This window comes from Aquarana catesbeiana, linkage group LG01 (genome assembly GCF_042186555.1).
Source record: "Aquarana catesbeiana isolate 2022-GZ linkage group LG01, ASM4218655v1, whole genome shotgun sequence".
NCBI lineage: Eukaryota > Metazoa > Chordata > Amphibia > Anura > Ranidae > Aquarana > Aquarana catesbeiana.
Window position 1 is genome coordinate 721733182 of NC_133324.1, and position 19959 is coordinate 721753140.

Here is a 19959-nt window from a genome sequence, read left to right on the forward strand (position 1 = left end):
TGATGTGGATCAAGACATGAATACGGTGATCCATCCACGCTGACCGGTCAGGTGGTAACGTAAACCCTACTCCAATTACACTCTCTATCGCTCACCTTCTACCTCACCTGCAGATATCTGCCCACATGCGTCTTTTGTCACGATTTATGCCAGTATTAAGGGTACATCTAGTTAAGAACCGCATTATTTAAAATAACTGCAAATGGTTAAGACCATGAACCTCAGCTTGTTCAATTAAGCTTTGGCAATAAAACCTGGAAGCTGATTGGTTTTTATGCAGAAGTGAGCCTGATTTTGCGATCTCCAGCTTTAGTAAACAAACCCCACAGTACACTTGAAGTAGTCTTCTCTCTCCTTTTTTTTTTTTTTTTTTTTTTTCTTCTGTGCTTTTGCCAGGTGACCCTCCCTGGTGTCATCCCCGACAGGGAGAGCCACCGATCGCTCTCCCTGTTAGCGCAAAACGAGAAAAGCCATTTACCCGCACTTCCTGGTTAATGCGATGATTGGCTCTCCCTGTCGGGGGGGCGGGTTTCTTTGCTGATAATCAGCACATTGATTATCAGCACAGCCCCCATCAGATGTGCCCATCAGGTGCCAGTCTGTGCCCCATCAAGAACGCCTGTCAGTGCCAAACAGAGCCCCATCAGTAATGCCTGTCAGGGCCCTTCAGATGGCAATCAGTGCTGCCTGTCAGTAGCTCCTCATCGGTGCTGCCTATCCAGTGCCACCTATCAGTACCCATCGGTGCTGCATAGCAGTCTAGCCTATCGGTGCCCATCAATTCTACATATGAGTGCCTCCTCATCAGTGCCCATCAGTGAAGGAGAAAAGCAAATTTTTTTTTTCAAAAATTTCAAAAATTTTTTTATAATTTTATTTTTTTTGTCTGTTTTCAAGCTTCTTCAAACTTTTTTCATGCTCTTTTGCGTTTCTTTACTCACTTAGGCGTCTTTTCTGTTTGAAAGCTCCTCTCAAAAATGCGAGTTTAGTGCCTGAATGAGCATATGCCTGTAAACTCCCGAAAAAGTCATACTATAAAAGGGCACATTGGCTAACATGGAGGGGAGTTTCCAAGTAGAAAAAATAAGAGCTCAGAAGCCTGTAGGAGCCGTTCAGCCAAAATATTGGGGGGCAGCACCTTCAGAAAAAAGTGATCATCGTAAAAGTGTTTTGGCAACTGTAGAACTGCCAGGATAACTTTTACCTAAAAGCTGAATGCTGGCTGTAAAACTCCTATTTAAGCTTACAGCTACAGCAGCTTGTTTTAACCGCTTGAATACCAGGATGCTTATAAGCATACCTTGGTAAACAAGGGGTTAAATTAGACTTTAATAGCATACAATATTTACCACCTCAATAGTAACATGTTTCTCCTCTATCAAAAATCTAGTTTCCAAAAATAGGCAATTTTTGGGCGTGAAATGTACTGTATGTTGTTGTTGTTGTTGTTGTTGTTTTTTTGTTTGTTTTTTTTTTTTAGATTTTAATTTTGCTTAGGCACCCTATGGTTTATTTACTAAAGCTGGAGAGTGCAAAATCAGGCTTCTAACCTCAGCTTGTTTTCTTAAAGACTTTATTTAATGGTATGCAACAGATACAATAAAACGGTAGCTTTGCAAAACATACATTCGGATGAAGAAATATATGTTCAGCCAGTGCAGGGTACATCTAGTTAAGAACAGCATCATTTAAAATAACAGCAAATGGTTAAGACCATGAACCTTAGCTTGTTCAATTAAGCATTGGCAATAAAACCTGGAAGCTGATTGGTTTCTATGCAGAAGTGAGCCTGATTTTGCAATCTCCAGCTTTAGTAAACAAACCCCACAGTACACTTTAAGTAGTTTTCTCATTTTTTTTTTTTTTTCTCTTTTGCGCTTTCACCAGGTGACCACAAGATGGTGCAATAAGTACAATTTTTTTTTAAATTAATTTTAGGTAGTTCAAATACACTACGTGTGTAAAGAGCTTTGTATAAAGAAAACCTATCCTTTTTCATCCTTTACACACCGAATCTGTAATATATTTAATATGCAAGTATTTTAGGCACCCATCATTGTCAAAGTTAATGCAAAAACCCTCCCAAATAATTTTTCTTTCCTTTTTTTTTTTTTTTTACCACTTCAGCCCCGGAAGGATTTGCCCCCTTAATGACCAGGCCATTTTGCGATACAGCACTGCGTCGCTTTAACTGACAAATGCGCGGTCGTGCAACGTTGTACCCAAACAAAATTGATGTGTTCCCCCCCCCCCCCCCCAAATAGAGCTTTCTTTTGGTGGCATTTTATTTTATTTAATTTTTTTTTTTACTAGTAATGGCAGCGATCTGTGATTTTTAGCCGGACTGCGACATTGCAGAGGACACATCTGAAACTTTTGACACTTTTTTGGGAACATTGACATTTATACAGCGATCAGTGCTATAAAAATGCACTGATCACTGTGTAAATGTCACTGGCAGGGAAGTAATTAACACTAAGGGGCGATCAAAGGGTTAAGTGTGTTTCCTAGCTATGTTTCTAACTGTAGGGTGGTGGGACTGACTAGAGAAGGCGCCAGATCGTTGTTCCTACTTAGTAGGAACAGATGATCTGTCTCTTCTCCCCTGTCAGAACAGGGATTTATGTGTTCTGGCTCTTGTGGCCGGCGTCTATCACGCTCGCTGGCCACGCGCATCCAGTCCCCCGCCTTGCAGCGGGCACGCGCGCCTGCTATATGTCTTAAAGAAGCCGCCGTACATACACGGTGATTCGCGCAGGGCTTCCAACCTCCTGCCGTATATGTGTAAGAGACGGTCGGGAAGTGGTTAAATGATCACTGCGACCTCATGAAGCAGAGCAAATATGTTCGGGTTATACCGATACTGGTATCAGTGCCGATACTAAGCATTTGCACGAGTATCGGTACTCGTGCAAATGCCACGATACCCGAAACCGATACCTTCAGACGAGGCACTTTCAGCTGTCAGCAGAAATTTCCCGCTAACAGCTGAAAAGTAAAGAAAAAAATGCTGGCAATTATTGGATGCAACCTGTCTCTGCTGTGTGTCTTTAGATTTCATGCTGGTATTTATCATGTGTATTTAGTTTCTACTTGATACACTATATTACCAAAAGTATTGGACGCCTGCCTTTACACACACATGAACTCTAATGGAATCCCAGTCTTAGTCGGTAAGGTTCAATATTGAGTTGGCCCACCCTTTGCAGTTATAACAGCTTCAACTCTTTTGGGAAGGCCGTCCACAAGGTTTAGAAGTGTGTCTATGGGAATGTTTGACCATTCTTCCAGAAGCACATTTGTGAGGTCAGGCACTGATGTTGGATGAGAAGGCCTGGCTCACAGTCTCCGCTCTAATTCATCCCAAAGGTGTTCTGTCTGGTTGAGATCAGGACTCTGTGCAGGCCAGTCAAATTCATCCACCCCAAACTCACTCATCCATGTCTTTATGGACCTTACTTTGTGCACTGGTCCAAATCATTTGGTGGAGGGGGGATTATGGTGTGGATTTTTTTTTTTTTTATGGGGTTGGGCTTAGTTTCTTGGTGAACTTTTTTTGTTTTCTTAGGGAACTCTTAAGGCATTTGCATACCAAGACAGCTTCATGCTCCCAACTTTGTGGGAATGGTTTGGGGATGGCCCCTTCCTATTTCAACATGACTGCACACCAGTGCACAAAGCAAGGTCCATGAAGACATAGATGAGTGAGTTTGGGGTGGAGGAACTTGACTGGCCTGCAGAGTCCTGACCTCAGCCGGAGAGAACACGTTTGGGATGAATTAGAGTGGAGACTGTGAGCGAGGCCTTCTCGTCCAACATCAGTGCCTGACCTCACAAACGCGCTTCTAGGAGAATGGTCAAACATTCCCATAGACACTCCTAAACCTTGTGGACAGTCTTCCCAGAAGCGTTGAAGCTGTTACAGCTGCAAAGTGTGGGCCAACTCAATATTGAACCCTACGGACTAAGACTGCGATGCCATTAAAGTTCATGTGTGTAAAGGCGTCCCAATACTTTTGGTAATATCCGTATGGCGTCTTTATTTCTTTACTGGCCTGAATCCAGATCATTGCGTTCATTGTTTCCTGATATCCTAGGCCCTTTTCACATGGGCACTTTAAAATGGCAAAACCAGGTGACTGAGCCTGTCAAAACCAGTCGATGGTCACCTATACAGACCCACACACATTGCTGTGCTTCTCAGGGAGACAAAAACAATAAGGCTACTTTTCACACTGGGGCGGTGGGTGCGTCAGCGGTAAAATGCCGCTTTACCGTCAATTTTGCGGTGCTATTCAGCCGCTAGCGGGGCGCTTCCCCCCCCCCACTATCGCCCGAGAAAGGGTTAAAACCACCGCAAAGCGCTGCTGCAGCAGCGCTATGCTGGCGGTATAGCCACGCTGCCTCCTTGATTTCAATGGGCAGGAGCGGTGAAGGAGCGGTGTATACACTGCTCTTTCACCGCTCCAAAGATGCTGTTAGCAGGACTTTCTTTAGCGTCCTGCCAGCGCACCGCTCCAGTGTGAAAGCCCTCGCGACTTTAACACTGGAGAGACAGCAGCGGCTCTTTCAGGGCGCTTTGCAGGCGCTATTTTTAGCGATGTAGCGCCTGCAAAGCTCTCCCGTGTGAAAGGGGTCTAAGGCATATCTCGTTCAGTAGCAACACTGCCTGCCACCACACCCCTTAGAGGTTAATAGTGCTGCTCCACAACAGCATCATTGTAATAGTGCTGCTCCACAACAGCATCATTGTAATAGTGCTGCTCCACAACAGCATCCCTTCCCAATCACCTGCTGACATCGGTAGCCAGCAGCTATGCCCAAGTGAAGAGAGGCCTCAAAGGGATATTACACAGAGACATGTCACAAGAGGGTGCAATTATGCCTTATTCACCGATGAAATGTTTGTGAGACCTTCCTGCAGTGGCTTATGTGAAACGGATTTAATGAAAATTTATAGGAGTACTTTGGCCTCCCATTTAACCACTTAAGGACCGGGCCTATTTTTTACACTTGGTGTTCACAAGTTAAAATCTTTTTTTTTTTTTTTTGCTAGAAAATTACTTAGAACCCCCAAACATTATATATATATATATTTTTTTTTTTTTTCCAGACACCCTAGAGAATAAAATGGTGGTCGTTGCAATACTTTGTCACATTGTATTTGTGCAGCGATCTGACAAACGCAATTTTTTTGGGAAAAAAAAAAATACACATTTTTTAAAATTAAAAAATAATTAAACGGTAAAGTTAGCCCATTTTTTTTTTTTTTTATATTGTGAAAGATAATGTTATGCCGAGTAAATTAAAGAAAATAGTATAATCCCTCGCGCCACTAAGTGAACAAACAAATAAAATCAAATATAAGTGAATAGAATATACGTGAAAATTGCTGCTAGATCTTTAGTGTACACAGTGCACAAAAAAAGGGTATAAATGTAATAGTGATCAGCGCAACTTCCTATAATTGGATAACTTACACTGAAATGATTACTGTGACAAAATGCACAAAAATTATGATAACGATCGGTCAATTGCTGCGAAAGAAAGTCATTTTCAAACAATGTGCCAAAATTCCTGTGATCTACAATCTTGTGAAAAACAATTCTTGTAATGAATGATTCTTTTATATGTGATCTTCATGTGAACCTAATGCTCCCAGAGCTCTTACCACAATGAGGAATATAAACCGCCTTAACGATCTCCCTGGGACAGATCAAATCTCCATCTCTTGATCCCACAAGGACACTGTGGTTTCTGATAATGCTGGACACAGCTACAGGTTTTCCACCAGTGTCTCCGACTTTCCAGGCTCCCGATTATATGATGGTTCCAATGTTGTCGGATGTTATAAGGGGAAAAAAAAAGAAAAAGCCTCCCATAGAGTAAAAACGTTTAAGTAAACTAAATTTATTAAAGGCCAAAATGAACTCTTACATTTAAAGCAGTAAAAAACAGCAGTAATGGTGCAAACAATTCGTTGTAGACAGCATTAGACACCTCTTGCATCACTTCCTGGTTTGTTCAGTATATTCAGCCACTCCCTACGCGTTACATCACGGCACGTGACTTCATTAGGGTTCCCTGATGTTATAATTTTTATGCATCTTTTGATGGATTTTGTCACAGTAATCATTTTAGTGTATGTTATCCAATTCTAGGAAGTTGCGCTGATCACTATTACATTTTTACGCCGAGTATATTGACACCCAACATGTCATGCTTCAAAGTTGCGCCCGCTCGTGGAATGGCGACAAACTTTGACACTTAAAAATCTCCATATGTGAAGTTTAAAAATGTCTACAGTTTACCAGTTTTGAGTCGCAGAGTAGGTCTTTTGCTAAAATTATTGCTCTAGCTCTAACGATCATGGCGATACCTCAAATGTGTGGTTTGAACACCGTATTTACATATGCGGGCGCGACTTGCGTATGCATTCGCTTCTGCTCATGGTGGGACGGGCACTTAAAAAGTAAAATTAAGAATTTTTTTTTTTTTTTTTTTAATTTTTACACGGTCCCTTTAAAAAAAAAAAAAAAAAAAAAAGGATCACTTTTCTTCCTATTACAAGGAATGTAAACATTCCTTGTAATAGAAAAAAAGCATGACAGTGCCTCTAACCACTTCAGCCCCGGAAGGATTTACCCCCTTCCTGACCAGAGCATTTTTTGCGCTTTGGCACTGCATCGCTTTAGCTGACGATTGCACGTTCGTGCGACGTTGTACTCAAAAAATTGGCGTCCTTTTTTTTTCCCCACAAATAGAGCTTTCTTTTGGTGGTATTTGATCACCTCTGCGGTTTTTATTTTTTGCGCTATAAACAAAAAAAGAGCAGCAATTTTGGAAAAAAAGCAATATATTTTACTTTTTGCTATAATAAATATCCCCAAAAAATTTATAAAAAAAAACTAATTTCTTCCACAGTTTAGGCCGATTATATATTCTTCTACATATTTTTGGTAAAAAAATCGCAATAAGTGTATATTGATTGGTTTGCGCAAAGGTTATAGCGTCTACAAAATAGGGGATAGATTTATGGCATTTACATTAATTTTTTTTTTTTTACTAGTGATGGCGTTGATCTATTTTTTTTTTTTTTTTTTTTAATCTATTGTGATTGTGACGGATATATCGGACACTTTTGACACTATTTTGGGACCATTGACATTTATACAGCGATCAGAGCTAAAAATAGGCACTTGATACCGTATAAATGTCACTGGCAGGGAAGGGGTTAAACACTAGGGGGCGATCAAGGGGTTAAGTGTGTTCCCTGGATGTGTTCTAACTGTAGGGGGGAGGGGCTCACTACAACATGATCACTGCTCCTGATGACAAGAAGCAGTAGATCCCTGTCATGTTGCTAGGCAGTACAGGAAAATGCCTTGTTTACATGCGTCTCCCTGTTCTGCCTCTCCTCACCGCAATCGTGGGCCGCTGACGAACATCGAGCTTGCGAGACCCGCGGGCACGCGCACGGCCTTTTGCCTGTCCGTGCCATTCTGTCAGCGTAAATCGGCATGTGACAGTCGACATGTGGTTAATGTGAGATCTGGGGTAAAAAAAAAAAATTTCCCCTTTTAAGACCATTGGGTCTTCCTAAAGGAAGAAAAGACATATTTTCTGCAAAACAATCCTAATACTATATAGCAAAAGAGCTTCAGGTGTCTCTCCAAAAGCAATACAGTAATATCTATAAGCACTGTAAGAATGGGAGTAAGAAAACAGTAACAAACAAATGGACCCTGCCCCCACCTATAACTGGCCTTCACAGCAAGGAGCACATGGAAGGGCAATCACATGAAAGACAAAAACAGAACATTCCATAGCTCAACTTGCCAACCAGTCTGCCAACAGACCAAATTAACCTGTCCAACAGTCTGCGTTAAAAACAGGGGTTTAGTTAGCACGTATTTGCAAACACATGCATAAGCTGCAAGGCCTCTTCATGGCACCCTGTGTATACTTATGAGTAAGAAAACAGTATTTATATTAAAAAAAAAAACGTTTATTTGGCTGATGTCCCAAAGTAAGTGCTTAAATCCACCAGCTTAATAAAACCACTTGAAAAGCAAAAACATTTCAATAGATCTTCTGTAACAGAAAATCAACAAAAAATGCAGACACTACCCACTAGGATGGTAAAATACACAGACACTTCTTATTCAGGATACAATATATTATAGCAGCATAAATCCCCAGATTGAAACATGTAAATATATGTTAGGCCTCTTTCCCACGGACGATCCGTTCAGGTTCGCCAGTCAGTTTTTTAGGCGGACCTGAACGTACACTCCATAGACCTCTATGGAGCGTCAGATGTCAGTGGTGACATGTCCGCTGACATCCGACCCGCTCTGATCCGAAAAAGTGTGACGGAGGAAAAACCTAAATTTCCGTCCGTCTTCATCTGATCCCCCATAGGGGAGAGCAGCGCTCTGACAGGTCCGTCCCTGCACAATGTGCAGAGACAGACCTGTCATCTGCCTGCACAGCGGGGATTGACGGAGCGAGCAGAGCGGGCTCCGTACATGGACACGTCCGTGTGAAGGAGCCCTTAGAGGTGTAAAAATATTAACGGGAAAAAAAAAGTTTTTATAGTTTTTAAAAAAAATGGAAGTGAAAAAAAAAAAACAAATAAGGGAGAATTAGTTAGTTAAGGCTTATTAGCGTAAATAAGGGGGGAAACATTTAATAAAAAAAACAAAAAAATATTTTTTTCTTACCTGACAGGTTGCTTTAAACTGACTTCACCTGCAGTTGGAAGTTCATCCTTTCGTCTGTAGATGAAGAAACAGAAAGATACAATGTTTCTTTTTACCTTTCTGTTTCAACGCTGAGCAATGTTGTTAATAAACATTGCCTGCCTGCTTTTTTTTTTGACAGCTACAATTGCTGGACTTCATCAAAGTGGTTGTTAAGCCACTTGTATAAAAAGCTCACATCCCCTCTGTATTAGTACAATAAGTTCCCCTTTGTCTGTGATATATCATAAATATGCTTATCTGTACTGATAACACTGTCTTCCTGCGATCAGTTGCCTCCTCTCCTCTGCCCGGCTCACAGTTCCAGTGGGTGGGGCCGAACACTGCCGCTGACGTCAGCCGGGGGAGAGACAGAGCCGAGGAGTCACATGATCGCAGAAAGACGCTTCGCTATCAGTACAGATAAGCATATTTATGATGTAACACAGACACAGGGGAACTTATTGTTCTAATACAGGGGGGATGGGAGCATTTAATGTTAAGTATGAGAGTAGCAGAGGGGGGAGGGGGAGAGGATGTAGGAAAGGACACAGGAGACAGAGCAGCGCTGCAGCTGACGGAGGTACGTATGCTGACAACGGCTGCTCAGCAGCCCTGATATATCGTGGTCAGCGTACAGAGGGAAAGCATAGCCAGGCATGATCAGCCAGGTGATACAGGGGGCCATATGACACAGCACAAGGGCTGTGCTGTATAACATGTTTTAAGGGAACGGGACCTGTTTTTTTTTGGGGGGGGGGTAACAAATGTTTTTAACATTTCAGCTGTCAACAGGGAAACCCCACTGATAGCTGAATGAGTCATAAGTTGTTAACCACTTAACAACCAGCCCATAGCCAAATGAAGGCTACAGGGCGGTTGCATAACTTTGGGAGGGTGTACAGTGATGTCCTCCCAGAATTCCGCTCTTGCGCGCCCCCCGGGGCGAGCACCCGAGAACATCCGTGACCTCCGGGTCCAGAGGACCCGACGCATCACGGATCCCGGTAAATGGCCGCTAATCGCGGCCGTTTACCGTGTGATCGCTCCGTCAAATAACGGAGCGATCACATGTAAACAAACCCGCGTCATCCCATGACGTTGGTTCCTCTCCTCCCCTCTCTGTACCGATCGGTACACTGTGAGCGGAGAGGGGAGGGATCGGATGGCAGCAGTGCTGTGGGCTGGATGTGTAGTGCCCACAGCGCTGCTCTGTGACAACTGCCATCCATCCATCCATCCATCCATGCTCAGCCTTCCCTTAATGCTCTGCAATACCCTGCACTACTCTGGAATGCCTTGCAATACTGTGCAATACTCTGCAATACCCCACAATACTGTGCAATACCCCGAAATACTCTGCAATACCCCACAATACTATACAATACTCTGCCATACCCCGCCATACTCTGCCATACCCCGCCATACTCTGCCATGCTCGGCCTCTGTATGTGGCCAGGCTGTGGAAGTCTCACATATGTGGTGTCGCCGTACTCAGGAGGAGTAGGAGAATCTATTTTGGGTGTAATTTTTGGTATGTACATGCTATGTGTTAGAAATATTGTATAAATGGACAACTTTGTGTTAAAAAAAAAAAAAAAAAATGCGTTTTTAACCTCTTCCCGCCCGCCGGCCGTCATACGACATCCTTGACTTTGTGCAGGGATATCTGAATTATGGGTGCAGCTACAGGCATCATTGAGATATCAGCTTTTTCAGCCAGCGATTCCCTACACCATAAGAACGATCATAGCGGCTGTTCAACTGCTTGATCATTCTTACGGGAGGCGAGAGGGGACATCCCCCCCCTCCTGCCGCCCTCTGGTGCTTCTACCGACTCACCGCTACGATCAAAGCCAGGATCCTTTTTTTTCTTTTTTTTTTTTTTTCGGGCTTCCCAGCCTAGAGGTGAGATATGGGGTCTTATTGACCCCATATCTCACTGTAAAGAGGACCTGTCATGCCATATTCCTGTTACAAGGGATGTTTACATTCCTTGTAATAGGAATAAAAGTGATCACGTTTTTTTTTTTTTTTGGGAAAAAAGCATCAAACTAAAATAGTAAAATGAACAATAAAAAAAAAAATCATTTTTAAAGCGCCCCTGTTCCAGTGTGCTCGCATGCAGAAGCGAACGCATACGTAAGTCGCGCCCACATATGAAAACGGTGTTCAAACCACACGTGTGAGGTATCGCTGCGATCGGTAGAGCGAGAGCAATCATTTTGGCCCTAGACCTCCTCTGTAACTCAAAATACGTAACCAGTAAAAAATTTTAAAGCATCGCCTATGGGGATTTTTAAGTAGCGAAGTTTGGCACCATTCCACAAGCGTGTGCAATTTTGAAAGGTGACATGTTGGGTATCTATCTACTCGGCGTAACTTTATCTTTCACATTATGCAAAAACATTGGGCTAACTTTACTGTTTTGGTTTTTTGTTTTTTCCAAAATAAACACGTTAGAAAAATTGCTGCGCAAATACCGCGGGAGATATAGTTGCAATGACCGCCATTGTATTCTCTAGGGTCTTTGCTAAAAAAACATATCTAATGTTTTAGGGTTCTATGTAATTTTCTAGCAAAAAAATGATGATTTTTACATGTAGGAGAGAAATGTCAGAATTGGCCTGCGTGCTCCAGAACGCCTGAAGGTGCTCCCTGCATGTTGGGGTTTTTTTTTTTTTTTTTTGGCCACACTGTGTAAAAGTCTCACACATGTGGTATCGCCAGACTCGGGAGTAATAGCAGAATGTGTTTTGGGGTGTAATTTGTGGTATGCATATGCTGTGTGTGAGAAATAACCTGCTAATATGACAATTTTGTGAAAGGAAAAAAAAAAAACTTGATTTTGCAAAGAATAGTGGGAAAAAATGACAACTTCAAAAAACTCACCGTGCATCTTTCTAAATACCTTGGAATGTCTTCTTTCCAAAAAGGGGTCATTTGGGGGGTATTTTGTACTTTTCTGGCATGTTAGGGTCTCAAGAAATTAGATAGGCCGTCAGTACTTCAGGTGTGATCAATTTTCAGATATTGGCACCATAGCTTTTGGACTCTAGAACTTTCACTAAGACCAAATAATATCCACTGATTTGGGTTATTTTTACCAAAGATATGTAGCGGTATAAATTTTGGCCAAAATATATGAAGAAAAATTACTAATTTGCTAAATTTTATAACAGAAACAAAGAAAAATGCATTTTTTTATATTTTTTTCGGTCTTTTTTCTTTTTAACTTGCAAAAAATAAATAACCCAGCGGTGATTAAATACCACCAAAAGAAAGCTCTATTTGTGTGAAAAAAGGACAAAAATTTCATATAGATACAGTGTTGCATGACTGAGTAATTGTCATTCAAAATGTGAGAGCACCAAAAGCTGAAAATTGTTCTGGTTATTAAGGGGGTTTAAGTGCCCAGTGGTCAAGTGGTTAAGGACACGCAGACCCACTCCTTAACAACCGATAATTTATTATTATTTTTTACATTTTAGTTGTCAGTGGGGGAATCCCAAGACGGCTAAAAGAGTCGGTTCTGAAAGTATCGGTTTCAGGTATCTGTGCATTTACACGAGTACCAATACTCATGCAAATGCTTATTATTGGCACTGATACCGGGGATCACCCTAGGAAAAGACATCTACTCAAGGTTGAATACAGTGGGGCAAAAAAATATTTAGCCAGCCACCAATTGTGCAAGTTCTCCCACTTAAAAAGATGAGAGAGGCCTGTAATTGTCATCATAGGTGTACCTCAACTATGAGAGACAAAATGTGGAGACAAATCCAGACAATCACATTGTCTGATTTTTGAAAGAATTTATTTGCAAATTATGGTGGAAAATAAGTATTTGGTCACCTACAAAACAAGCAAGGTTTCTGGCTCTCACGGACCTGTATCTTTTTCTTTAAGAGGCTCCTTTTGTCCTCCACTCATTACCTGTATTAATGGCACCTGTTTGAACTTGTCAGTATAAAAGACACCTGTCCACAACCCCAAACGGTCACACTCCAAACTCCACTATGGTGAAGACCAAAGAATTGTCGAAGGACACCAGAAACAAAATTGTAGACCTGTCCCAGGCTGGGAAGGCTGAATCTGCAATAGGCAAGCAGCTTGGTGGAAGACATACAAGACTACTGATGATCTCCCTCGATCTGGGGCTCCACGCAAGATCTCACCCCGTGGGGTCAAAATGAGCACGAGAACGGTGAGCAGAAATCCCAGAACCACATGGGGGGGACCTAGTGAATGATCTGCAGAGAGCTGTGACCAACGTAACAAAGGCTACCATCAGTAACACACTACACCGCCAGGGACTCAGATCCTGCGGTGCCAGACGTGTCCCCCCTCTTAAGCCAGTACATGTCCGGGCCCGTCTGAGGTTTGCTAGAAACCATTTGGATGATCCAGAAGAGGATTGGGAGAATGTCATATGGTCAGATGAAACCAAAGTAGAACTGTTTGGTAGAAACACAAGTCATCGTGTTTGGAGGAGAGAGAATGCTGAGTTGCAACCAGAGAACACCATACCTACTGTGAAGCAGGGGGGTGGCAACATCATGCTTTGGGGCTGTTTCTCTGCAAAGGGAACAAGACGACTGATCCGTGTACATGAAAGAATGAATGGGGCCATGTATCGTGAGATTGAGTGCAAACCTCCTCCCATCAGCAAGGGCATTGAAGATGAAACGTGGCTGGGTCTTTCAGCATAAGAATGATCCCAAACACATCGCCTATGAAGGAGTGGCTTCGTAAGAAGCATTTCAAGGTCCTGGAGTGGCCGAGCCAGTCTCCAGATCTCAACCCCATAGAAAACCTTTAGAGGGAGTTGAAAGTCCATGTTGCCCAGCGACAGCCCCAAAACATCACTGCTCTATAGGAGATCTGCATGGAGGAATGAGCCAACATACCAGCAACAGTGTGTGACAACCTTGTGAAGACTTACAGAAAATGTTTCACCTCTGTCATTGCCAACAAAGGATATATAACAAAGTATTGAGATGAACTTTTGATATTGAGAAAATACTTATTTTCCACCATAATTTGCAAATAAATTCTTTCAAAAATCAGACAATGTGATTGTCTGGATTTGTTTCTACATTTTGTCTCTCATAGTTGAGGTATACCAATTACAGGCCTCTCATCTTTTTAAGTGGGAGAACTTGCACAATAGGTGGCTGACTAAATACTTTTTTGCCCCACTGTATATGAATCCATCAAATGTTGGATATGTCAAGTCCAGCCTCTAGGCTAGAGAAATGCCTTCTTGATAATATTGAAGGTCACTTAACACATTATGAATAATACAGAAACCTTTGGCTTCACTTTCCCTTGTTAAAAGCTTTATTCAAGGTGTCTCACACCTCCATTACAGCACCCCATGCTTCCTTGTGATCTCAACTTGGTTCTCACAGCCCTGCAGAAACCACCCTTTGAACTCATTAGGGAACTCCCCTTGGGCGATCTCTCCTGCAAAGTGGCCTTCTGGTGGCTATCACGTTCAACATGCTTTCTACCTAAGGTAGTATCAGCCTTCCACCTAAATGAAGACATGGTGCTGTCTTCTTTTGTGCCCTCTTCCTAAGCATCCCAAAGAAATTGCTCTCCATTGCCTTGATGAAGTTGGAGCTAAAGGGACACCTGCTTCAAAGTCCACTATTTACCTCCAGGGCCCTTTTATGTGCTCCCTCCACCACATCCGTAGGGGTTTCTTGGGCATTCTGACATCAAGTTTCTGTTGCTCACTTTTTGAACTAAAGATCAAGTTCAAAGGCCATTTGCAGATGCAGCCTTTGGCCACAAGATTCTTTCAGTTTTTCAGTGGCACTCTGAGTTTGGGTCCTTGTACCTTTGTTTATTTTTGGTACAGATCTTTTTGCCTTGCTGTTGCCCACCCCCCCTGATTTTATTGCATGGGGACATCATATCACCCCCCCCCCCTTCTCATATCCTGTGCTCTACGATTAAGATAAATGGAGTTTAAACTTACCCGTAAATTTCATATCTTGTAGTACAGTACAAGACATAGGCCCCCCTTGTTTTCTTTTGTGTTTCTCTGCATTGCTTGCTAACTCAATATATTAGGAATGATAAAGAGAAAAAAACAAAGAAAAAAAGCTATAAATTAGTTTATACTTTTTTCTCAGCAGAGCTCCAGAAAAGACATCCATTCTCCTGGCTTTTTTTTTTGCTTGCTTGCCAGTGTCCAATCCTCCTATAGGTGACAGTATAACCTAACTTCCTGTGTCCCTTAATGGACGAGAATGAAAGGGGTTTTTTTTGTTTACCTTTTATGAGGTATGGGCATCACTGTCATAAAGTAGCCTTTAGTTGTACTTTAAGTGGACTTGCTGATGTTGGCTAAATCAGTGTTTCAGGGGTAATATAAGCAGTTCAACTGATTGAATTAACTTTTTGCGTGTGCTTGCAATGTACAAGGTATGAGTAGAATTACATTCTAATGTTTCTCATGTTTCTCTTTTTCCAGGGTGCAATCTGTGATTTTTGTGAGGCCTGGGTGTGTCACGGCAGGAAGTGCCTAAGTGTCCATGCATGCAGCTGTCCCCTCACCTCTGCCGAATGTATTGAATGTGAAAGATCAGTCTGGGACCATGGTGTGTTACTACATTAAGATAATCATTGAATTATATAAAAGAAATGTATCAACAAGTCACTGTTTAGCATTTGAGAGTCAGATAGCATATCTGAATAGTTATGTGATATTTGGAAGCCCCTAATGTACAACATGAATAATTTATAATATGCTTATAGACAGTAGAGTTGCTTGCCTTGCATCTCTAAAGGTGAGCAGAATACATGGTTTATGAAATTGACTATATAGAAGCTTCAATCTCTCTCTCCTTTTTTTACTTGGCATCCACACTGGATGTTTGTTAGTAATAATATATTTATCAGGCTATATGTGATTTGAAGTATATGTAAAGGGGGGTACACACACACACACACACACACACACACACACACACACACACACACACACACACACGATAGACATCCATCCATATAGTTCAATCAATGTAAAAAATGAATAAATAAATAGCCTCTATAACCCCGATGGTCCCCACAGTTGGTCCAGAGGAAGGTAGAGAAAACCCCATTAAGCATGGTCCAATTTGCGGCATTGGTGAGAGAAGTTCTTTCCTGATCCCCCAAGGCCATCAGATATTGATTTTATCAACCATACCCAGTGTTATTACCTGTATATGTTAAATATGAGCTTCAGTTGTTTTTCTTACTACTGCGGGTCACTGGTGCCGCCATCTTTGTATATGTACTGCGCATGCTGTCCTGCACCAGACCCTGTGTTATAGGTTAGTATCTTCAGGTCATCGAACACTGGCAAATCTTTTGAGGAAATTCCCTCTGGGTGTCCTCCTATAATCCAACCCCTATCTATGAGTACTTACTCTTAGATAACTAGTTTATTATTTTACTTCAGATTCTTCAATCAGGTCTTTACTGTCTTCTAATACAACAATAGAAGCAGTGCATCAGAATCTGTGCAATCACAATAAAACCTTTGGGTGGACCTCGGCACTTGGTGCAACGCCACAGGGCGCTATAGAGGTCCATGGCTGTAGTGCATCCCTATGGAGCTTAGGCCTTGAAAAGCCCACATTGAAAGAAAAAGCCTGGATCCTATATAAGGATCAATGACTTGAACAGGTAAGACAGGGTTAGCCTGTTTTTCTGACCGTTGGGCTGCTTTCACACTGGAGGTGCTTTACAGGTGATATAGTGCTAAAAATAGCGCCTGTAAAGAGCCTCTCCTCTCACTTCAGTGTAAAAGCCCGAGTACTTTCACACTGGAGCGGTGCGCTTGCAGGAGGTAAAAAAAGTGCTGCAAGCAGCATCCTTGCAGCGCTGTAGGATCGATGTACACACTGCTTCTAAAGCGCCCCTGCCCATTGAAATCAGTGGGCAGTGGCGTTTTGCGGGCGGTTTTAACCCTTTTTTGGCCACTAACGAGGGTTAAAAGCTCCCCGCTGTCGGCTGGATAGCCGCTAGCGCTTTAGCGCCAGCGCCAAAGTAGCCTTACTGTAGTTCCACAGCAAATATGATACATAATAGGGTTTTTTTTCTAAAACTGGTGCAGCTGTGCACCGATACCAATAAGCATCTAACTTCAGCTTTAACATTTAAAACTACAAGCTGATTGGTTACTACGCACAGCTGCATCAGATTCTGTGTGCACAGTTTTAGTAAATCTCCCCCAATACCTCTATTACCTGCCTCACACAATTATGTATATCCTGAATAGTTTGCGTTATATATTCTAAAATTATCAGGAATCCAAAAATTTGTTTTGACACTTATTCACTTATATAGTGTTTTACTTTTGAATTTTAGCTCCAAGTTTGAAATCACTCTTAGCCTAGTCTTAAGAGATGACCAAGTGTTGCATCACATCTTTTGCATCCTAAGTACTGATCACTCACTGTGTCCATTTAAAAAAAAAAAGGAAGGGGACGATAAATTACTTAGAAAACGGGGGAAGAGCCCGGTAAATATCTTGAAAGCATGCCCCACAGCAGCCAGTGGGAGAGGGGAGGGGGGTGTGGTGCAGGGGAGCAGCACACAGGGGCCCAGGTGCTGCAGAAGGACCTGGATAGGAGGGTCAGTGGGGATGGCATATAAAAGAACCAATGCCGTACATTTTCCTCCTGCAGCTGCTGCGTGCTGGCAAAAGAGAGTAGCTGGCTTTCAGTGGCTACAGGAGAAAAATGGAAAGCATTGGTTACTCTATATGCCGCCTCTGCTGTTTCTCCTATCCAGTCAAACAATATGCAACTGGGAGAATTAGGCTGCAACCCCTGTAGATGCGCTTCTGCTTGCTGACATTGCTAGTGTATGCTGACTTGCCTTTGAATTACAGTTTAGCTGCTGCTAGAAGGTGGCACACTGCTTTTCTTCTATTGCTGCTTTAAAGCATTTGTGAGCAGTACAATATGTAGGTGGGGCTTTGTATGGGTGGGGCTTGTGTGGGTGGGGACACAGGGGGCCCCATAATCTCCTATTGCCCGGGGTCCCCATGAGTTGGCAGTCCACCCCTGCCCCCACCTTCTCTACCTAAGTCAGGACTTTATATGTCTTTAGAAGAAATAGACATTAAGGGGAATGAAGAGGACCCAGAAGAACCCACCCTATGTTTTGGCATTCACGCAAGATACTTGCCAGTGTTAATATGCCCACTTCAGCTGGGAGCAAAAGGCTTTGCGTTGTTGCAGTTGATTCTTCTCCTTGCCATTCCCACAGGCAAATGGATGAACACAAATAGGATGGCTCCACTCCCAAATTAGATGCAATAGAACATTTTATACTCCCTCAATAAATATTTTTCTATTGCATCTAATTTGGGAGTGCAGCTTTCCTATTTTTGTTAATCTATTTGCCTGCAGCAGTGACAGGGCGTGCACCCCATCTGATGCGTGTTCATTTTCAGCTCAGCAGTCTTCTGGAGCAGTTCTTTTATCTTGTCCTTGCCATTCCCCTTTTGGATACTAAAAAACTTGCCAAGTCTAAAAAGGCATTCCCCATTCATAAACAAATAGGATTGCCAATCTTTGATGATTGGGCCAATCCAGAAAAGATTTTTACCCCTCTGAGAATCCTTGCCGAGCTCTAACATGAAGAAAAAACGTTCACTAAACAGTGGTTTGTTTCCATAGTTAACCCTGTCATTTCAGATTTAATCACCTTGTTGTACCCATAGAAGATGTTCTTTCATTCAGCAAGTCTGCTGATGGGTTTGATATGTTCTTAAAGGCTCTTTTATTTGCAGGCCTAGCTCTGCAACCAGCTAGTGCTACATTTTCTATTTTTTTCAAACACCGCTAATTGGACTAGGGCAATAAACAACCAACACAATCCTGTACTCCAGGATTGTACCTTGGCTCTTTTCTGTTGATTCCCTAGAACAAGTCTTGACACACATTTCCAGACTGTCTCTGAATTCTGTTCACATGTGCAGAATCTTGTGGTTCAAAGCTTGGTTTGCCTCACACATATGCTCTTTGAATAAGGATGTCTCTTTTGTGGGGCACTTGACAAATTTATCAAAGATGTCACAGTAGGAAAGGTCCTTGTTCCAGAATCCCCTACTTCTACCACCTCCAAACGCAAAGCACCTAAACTCTCTAACCAGGCTTCCACTGCTAAGCCTAAATTTAGCCCTTCCTTTCAGCGAAAGACTTGGAACACAAAGTCTACCCTAAAAACCTCTACCCAATCAAGTCACAGATGTCCCAGACCTGTGGGTTTAATCAGTGGTTTCAAAGGAGTGCAAAATAGAGATCCAAACTCTACCTGCTCCCCGCTTTCTTCTTTCAAACCTACCAAAATATGCCTAAGGTCCATCAGATTTGCAGAGTGCCCTAAACCATCACTTGTCCTAGGGAGTAGTTGTTCCAGAACCTCTTGAGGACAGATTCAAATGATTTTTTTTTTTTCAAACTTTGGCTGACTTTGGCACCTAATATCCCTGGACCTAATAGCCCTAAACTAGTACCTTCAAGTTAAAAAGTTTTGTATGGAATCTGCAAGGTCCGTTTTTGCCTCTCTGAGACAAGACGAATAACTGTATTATAATATTCCCCATTATCCACCTCATCAGCGCTTTCCATGTTTCGCAATGTGAGAAACATTTCCAGTTTGTCATACTGCCATTTGGCCTATCCTCTGCTCCTTAGTGTATGCACAAAGGTAAATGCATCCCTTCTTGCCCTTTTATAGGCTTTCAAGTGACAGAGTATTTAGACAACCTTCTCCGAAGAATTTATCTGTATTCCAGTTACCGGCAAACACCTACAGGGCTATTTAGATACTTCAGGTTTTTAGTTGGGTAATCAATTTCCAAAAATCTGCTCTCAAACCTTCCCTTCGCCTAGAGTAGTTGGGTCTCATTTTAGAAGCAGTCCAAGCAAAGGTTTTTCTTCCAGAAAATAAACTAGTCTCTCCCAGAGCCTGCTTGGACCTTGAGAGCATAGAAACAGGCCTCATGATGACCTCCTTCGAGGCTGTTCCATTTGCGCCATTCCAAACAAGGCCCCTCCAACGCAACATCTTCCAACAGCAACATCTGGCAAGGAACAAAAATGGTCCCCCTTCTCAACCTGCATAGCCAAGCAAGCAATTCCCTAGCTTGATGGATTTACAACCCAGCCTTGTCAGTGGAGTAAGTTGTTTTTACCACACA

At 42.4% G+C, this 19959-nt stretch overlaps 1 protein-coding gene across 2 annotated transcripts in view; it reads left to right on the plus strand.

The window, feature by feature from the left end:
• ZNF330 (zinc finger protein 330) overlaps positions 1-19959 on the plus strand; it is an 89515-nt gene that overhangs the window by 39757 nt on the left and 29799 nt on the right. For both annotated transcript variants that reach the window (XM_073604187.1, XM_073604195.1), the window contains exon 6: positions 15232-15358. In XM_073604187.1, coding sequence (XP_073460288.1) covers positions 15232-15358 — 127 coding nt within the window. The remainder of the gene's footprint in view (positions 1-15231; positions 15359-19959) is intronic.